General features: G+C 51.7%; 1 protein-coding gene across 1 annotated transcript; it reads left to right on the top strand.

Moving 5' to 3' along the window:
* Nucleotides 1–1,057: 1,057 nt before the first annotated feature.
* LOC120318596 (BOLA class I histocompatibility antigen, alpha chain BL3-6-like) lies at nucleotides 1,058–4,654 on the top strand. Its single transcript, XM_039366413.1, has 3 exons — nucleotides 1,058–1,201; nucleotides 3,620–3,895; nucleotides 4,284–4,654. The coding sequence occupies exons 1-3, from the start codon at nucleotides 1,078–1,080 to the stop codon at nucleotides 4,370–4,372; spliced, it is 489 nt and encodes a 162-aa protein (XP_039222347.1). The 5' UTR covers nucleotides 1,058–1,077; the 3' UTR covers nucleotides 4,373–4,654.
* Nucleotides 4,655–5,659: the final 1,005 nt, after the last annotated feature.

Here is a 5,659-nt window from a genome sequence, read left to right as displayed (position 1 = left end):
AAAAAAAAGGTTGAGAACCACTGTTTTAGAGGATCTTCTGCAGAAAGTGAAGAGTGGGATTCAGAGTAAACCTGGTGCATTGCAAATGTCTGTGAATGCCCTAACTGGGTTGCTGAAATGAAGAAATCTTGTGATAATCACAGTGAGATTTTCTGTGGAATGAGGGTGAGCCCCCCTCTGAGTCCAGGGTTCAAAGCCAATTCCTGCTTAGATGGCTGAACTCTGGGAGGGGAGGGGGAATTTTACAGCCGGGGGGGGACGTGGAGGAAGATTTGGGGGGCTACGTGGCTTCGTTGCTGCTCCCTTCCCTCCCCCCTTTGCCTTTCCATATTTCGGTTTCCCTTAAGGATCCCATGGCCTCTGGTCTCAGTTGGATTCCCCCAGAAAGGGCAGAAAGTGAGCAATCCAGAAGAGGGTTTGAGGGAGGCCTTGATGGAAGGGGGGAAGGGCACAATTGAGGGAAGGTAAAGTTTGGGGGACCTGGGCTTCCCCTCCTCTCTCACCCCAACTTCCTTGCCCTCCAACCCTTCAGCCCTCCAAAAAGCTGCTTCTTTCCCTCTTAGTCGCTCCGATTCCACCTCCTGCCTCCCCTTCCATCCTCTCCTCCTTCCTTTCCTCCCTTTCTCCCCTCCAGTTCTCTTCTTCTTCTTCTTCTTCTTCTTCTTCTTCTTCTTCTTCTTCTTCTTCTTCTTCTTCTTCTTCTTCTTCTTCTTCTTCTTCTTCTTCTTCTTCTTCTTCTCCTCCTCCTCCTCCTCCTCTTCTTCTTCTTCTTCTTCTTCCCCTTCTTCTTCCCCTTCTTCTTCCCCTTCTCCTCCTCCTCCTCCTCCTTCTTCTTCTTCTCCCCCCAGAGCCTCAGATTGGGCCTCCATAGGATGAGGGTCCTTGACTGGAGCCCCTTAACTCTGCCCCTCTGGGTCCCTTCCAGGTGCCTCCTCACACTCCCTGAAGTATTTCTCCACCGTCATCTCAGAGCCCAGTCAGGGGCTGCCCCATTTTGTCTCTCTGGGATATGTGGACGGTCAGGTCTTTGTTCACTACGACAGCAACAGCCGGAGGATGGAGCCTCGAGTCTCCTGGATGGAGAAGGTGGGGAAGGAGGATCCCCAATACTGGGATTGGAACACCAAGGCAGCCCGTGGCAATCAGGAGGAATTCAGAGGAAACCTGGAGACTCTGAGGCTTCGCTACAATCAGAGCGAAGGTGAGTGATGGGTCGGGTGGCTCCTCCTGCCCCATAATCCCCTCCCCAGGAACCAGAGGGGGGAGAAAGGGGGGTCCCTTCAAAGGGAAAGGCTGCATCCCCACATTTAAAAAGGTTTTTAATATGTTTATTCTGTTTTTAAAAAGTCAGTATAAGCTTGTCGTTGCCTCCATAGCTGATGTTTTCTGCCAATTGCAGTTAATAAAATCATTTTTTAAGTTCTCCCTCTATCTCTCTGTATATCGATAGGATGTGGATATGGATATAAACTGAGTTAAAAGAGACTGAAATCTCCCCTCCCCCCATGAAAGTTGGAGGGTCCTGGCCTTGGTGGATCCCCTGCTGTGGGGGAGGGAGGGGATCCCCTCCCGGAAAAGAAGGAGGTGGATCCTAAGGAGATCCTGGGGGAAGCAGGTCCCTGTTTTTCTGTCTGTTTCCACCCCAGAGAAATGAGAGATCAACTGCAGATCCACCTGGGCTGACTAGATCCCTCTCTTTCACCTCTTTCTGGAGGGATGAGGGGGGCCCAAAATGGCAGGAGCTTCTTCTCACCCTCCAGGTGGAAGGAGAGGCCAGGAGGCCAAATGGGGCAGGGGGGGCTCTGGGGGGGTGAGCACAGGATCACTTCCAGGATCCCCCCAATCTTGAGGGGAAAAAAGGACAGAAAAGGAAGAAACCCCCATTTGGGGCCCTTCCTGAGTCGCTCAGAGCGCTGATGGCTTCCCATCCTTGGTCCCTCCGGCTGGACTCCTGCGCTGCCCTCTTGGTGGGGCTGCCCTGGAGGGGGTAGGTCTTCTTCAGCAGCCCCCCCTTTCTGCCATCTTTGGGGGAGAAGATTCACCTCCAAGGAACCTGATTTAGGGGAGAGATTGGAAGCAAATATCTGTGTCACCAGAGGCTGCTTTGGGCTGAGGTAAACCTTCTCCACAAACATCAGCCATTTTCCCTCCTTTCATCCCAAGGAGGGGCAGCCCCCCTTCTTCTGCCCTTTCCTTCCCCGTCCCCCCCAGGCAGACACCCCAGAGATCTGCCTGTTCTGCCCCTGATCCCCAAGGATCCCCCCCAGATCCCTCCAGGCCCCCTGCTGGCCTCTCAGGGGAGCAGAGCTGGACCCAGAGGGCTCCCCCTGGTGGAGAAAGGGGGAAGGAGAGCGGCCAGAGTGGAGGGGAGCCTCCTTCCCAGGCCAAACAGCCCCAAATGTCCCAACCTTTCCTCCAAGGGAGGCTGCTTCCACCCTCCCATCCTCTGGGTCGCCCCCTCTGGACCTTCCCCACCTCCCTCCGGCCCTTTTTGGAGGTCTGGTGACCAGAACTGCACCCGATATTCCAGATGTGGTCCCATCCTTGATTTACGCAAAGGCTTTCTGACATTAGCCTCCATGTTTTCAGTACCATTTTAATGATCCCTGACATACTGGTGGCATTTAAAAAAAATTGTATATTTTTGTATTAATACTTTTCACCAAGAAGATAAAAAGGAGACAAAGAAATCAAAGAAAAAAATCAAAAAGTGCAAGAAAAGAAAACAAGCTGAAGAAAATTAGTCAAGAAAAAAGACATAAAGAAGTGGCTTCTGATTTTCTTCACAGCACTTATAAACATAAATATATTTTAGCCTCCCTAAAGCAGCCGTTCTGAACCTTTTGACCCTGGAGGAACCCTTGAAATATTTTTCAAGCCTGAACATCCAGGCTCAAAGATACGCCAGAATTGTTTCACGCGTAGAATTGTAGAGATGCATTAACAATAATAATTAATAATAACTAATAATAAAAAATGAAACTCGCCCTTTCAATGTGATCCCCGTACTTATTTATTGCTGCACAAATATTCAACTCTCTGCAAAACAAATTTCATCTTCAGCTGAAATAAGACAGTTTCTGTCTTGGCTTTTGATGCTTCTGAAATAAGACAGAGCTGGTTCTCAGAAGTTGAAAACTGCAGCCACATTTTCAGTGCCTTCCTGTGAATGGCAGGAGACTCTTCTTTGCAGATATACTGGATCCTCTTTTTGAGACCACGATCAGTTCCTCTTTGCAACCACAGATTCAGCAACTGTTCCCTCACTGGGATCCCTTCCTTTCCCCCCAAGAGTCTCCCCAACAGAGGAACTGCAGAAGGAAAGATGGAGGAGGCTCCCTCCCTCCGTTTCTGCTGCTCCTTTTCTCGGTCTCCCTCGGGATCCTCCGCTGGCTTTTCCAGCTTCCTTTTTCCTGGGGAGGTTCAGGGGCTCCATCCTGGGGGGGGGGGTGAAATGGAGGGAGGCAGGTTGAGGGAGGGGAGAAGGGCAGGTAGTGATGGGGGCTTTCTTTCCCTTGAGCTCTGAGGAGGAAATGTGGGAACTCAAAGTCCTTGCAGGGAGAGGGGTCTCCGTCTATCTTGAGGATTTCCCAAAACCATCATCTTGCCCCTGTTTCAGGCCTTCACACATGGCAGAGGATGGACGGATGTGAGCTCCGGGGAAACAAGAGCAAAGGAGGTTTTGAACAGCATGGCTACGATGGGAGGACCTTCCTCACCTTCGACAAGGAGACCCTCACCTGGGTGGCTCCCGTCCCCCAGGCCCGGATCACCCAGAGGAAATGGGACGCTCTTCCAGGATATAATCAGAGAACGAAGTTCTTCCTGGAGGAATTCTGCATTGAGTGGCTGGAGAAGTACCTGTCCTACGGGAAGGAGACGCTGCTGAGGACAGGTGAGCCTCTGGATCCAGGCTGGACTTTCCTCCTTTGTGGCTGGATTTCTTGTCCACATTTGGGTTCCTGGTCTGCCGTCTGGCTGCCCAGGAGGGAATCCTCCCCCTCCCCTCCCCTCCCAGCCCCTCCCCATGACGCGGGAAGCCCTGATTGGTTTCCCTTGCCAGGCTGCCATTCCATGGACCGGGAAATGCAGCCTCTGCCTGGCGGGAGTCTGGGTGGATCAGGCAGGAGAAGCACTTGGGGGTGTCCTGTTCACAGCCCACAATGAGGCAACAGGAGCACTTGAGGTTCTTCAGTGAAATCCCCATTAGTCAAACTGTAGTCAAGGGTGAGGGGCATTCTTAATTTCCTCCCATTAACTCTCCTTCACCCCACTTCCCACAGGGGGCTCCCTCCCTGCCTTGCACCTGATGGCGCACCTCCCACGCCCACCACTAGAGGGCTCCACGTCTACCATTGAAATGACATTGTAAGTGCCCCCACTTGGGCAAAAAAAGGCCAAGATTGAGAGCTTCTTTCCTTCCTGGGTGGGGGAGGGGGGAAATTTCCAAAATATCTATGGCTCTGATTTAGTGAGCCTTTCCACAGAACGACCCCTTTCCCACCTTCAGGAGCACACCTTCAGCTCACAGGGGGTTTCACATTATTATTATTTTTTTAAACACGTTTTATTAAAATTTTCAGTTTTTACATCCAGATAATTAGGAAGCAGCATGGTGATAGGGCAGACATGTCAAACACAAGGCCCGTGGACCAGATGCGGCTCGCAAAGTGGTTTCATGTGGCCCGCGAAGCCATCCTGGAAACAGTGAGGGAACGGCCCCCGCTGCCTTGGCCCTGGCCCAGGCTGGCCGGGAGCCAATGTACAATTTTGTGGTGGCCATCTATGCTGAAACATTTTCAGTCTTAGCTCCACAAGGCCGTCTGGAAACAGCGAGGAACCAGCCCCTGCCGTGTCGGCCCCACCCCCTGGGTGCATGCTGGGGAGGTGTCACCCTTTGTGAGGAATGAAGAAATGGACCATCGCCTGGAAGTGGCCAGCAAATGGCCCTCACCTACTTCATAGATCTGGCTTGATGGGCTCTAGGGGAGAGGTTTTGGCAGGCAGTGGGACGTTCTCTTCACAGCGCCAAGAGCTGAGCCGGGTGGCGCGAATCTGATGAGAAGTGCAATGCCGCCTAGCCCTCAGCCTGCCCAGTTTCAGCAGGTAGCAAGGTGCAAAGCTGACGAGCTTCGCACCGCCCGACTCAACCTCTCGGCGCTGTGAGGAAAGCGCACCGCTGCCTGCTGAAACCACACCCACTCCACTCCATCCATGCCCACCCAGTAGGCCACACCCACTCTGGCCACACCTATCCAGCCCCCCCAAGGGAAACCGCAATGCTGATGCGGCCCTCAGTGAAATTGAGTTTGACACCCCTGTGATAGGGCAATCAATAATTGAACAACAAAATCATTCATATCTGCCAGGTTACGTCGTTAAAATTTCCCTCTGTATTTCCCTTAATTATTATATCATATTCAGATTAATACACTTCTAGGTAAAGCGCAATCAATCAATACATTTACCAATACCATTTTACTTATACCTATCCAAGTCCTGCTTTTAAGTTTTGTTGTTGTTGTTGTTGTTAATTGCGAAGTTGTGTCCGACCCATCGTGACCCCATGGACAATGTTCCTCCAGGTCTTCCTGTCCTCCACCATCTTCTGGAGTCCATTTAAGTTCACACCTACTGCTTCAGTGACTCCATCCAGCCA

This window comes from Crotalus tigris, unplaced genomic scaffold (genome assembly GCF_016545835.1).
Source record: "Crotalus tigris isolate CLP2741 ecotype Arizona unplaced genomic scaffold, ASM1654583v1 scf7180000020286.6497, whole genome shotgun sequence".
Taxonomy (NCBI): Eukaryota; Metazoa; Chordata; class Lepidosauria; order Squamata; family Viperidae; genus Crotalus; species Crotalus tigris.
This window is presented reverse-complemented; position numbering and strand designations above follow the sequence as displayed.

What these genes read in the sequence shown, in the direction of transcription:
- LOC120318596 (XM_039366413.1), top strand. Translation starts at nt 1,078, where the DNA reads ATGGAGAAGGTGGGGAAGGAGGATCCCCAATACTGGGATTGGAACACC. An exon ending in TCGCTACAATCAGAGCGAAG is followed by an intron (nt 1,202 to 3,619) that starts GTGAGTGATGGG and finishes CCCCTGTTTCAG; the next exon opens with GCCTTCACACATGGCAGAGG. An exon ending in GGAGACGCTGCTGAGGACAG is followed by an intron (nt 3,896 to 4,283) that starts GTGAGCCTCTGG and finishes CACTTCCCACAG; the next exon opens with GGGGCTCCCTCCCTGCCTTG.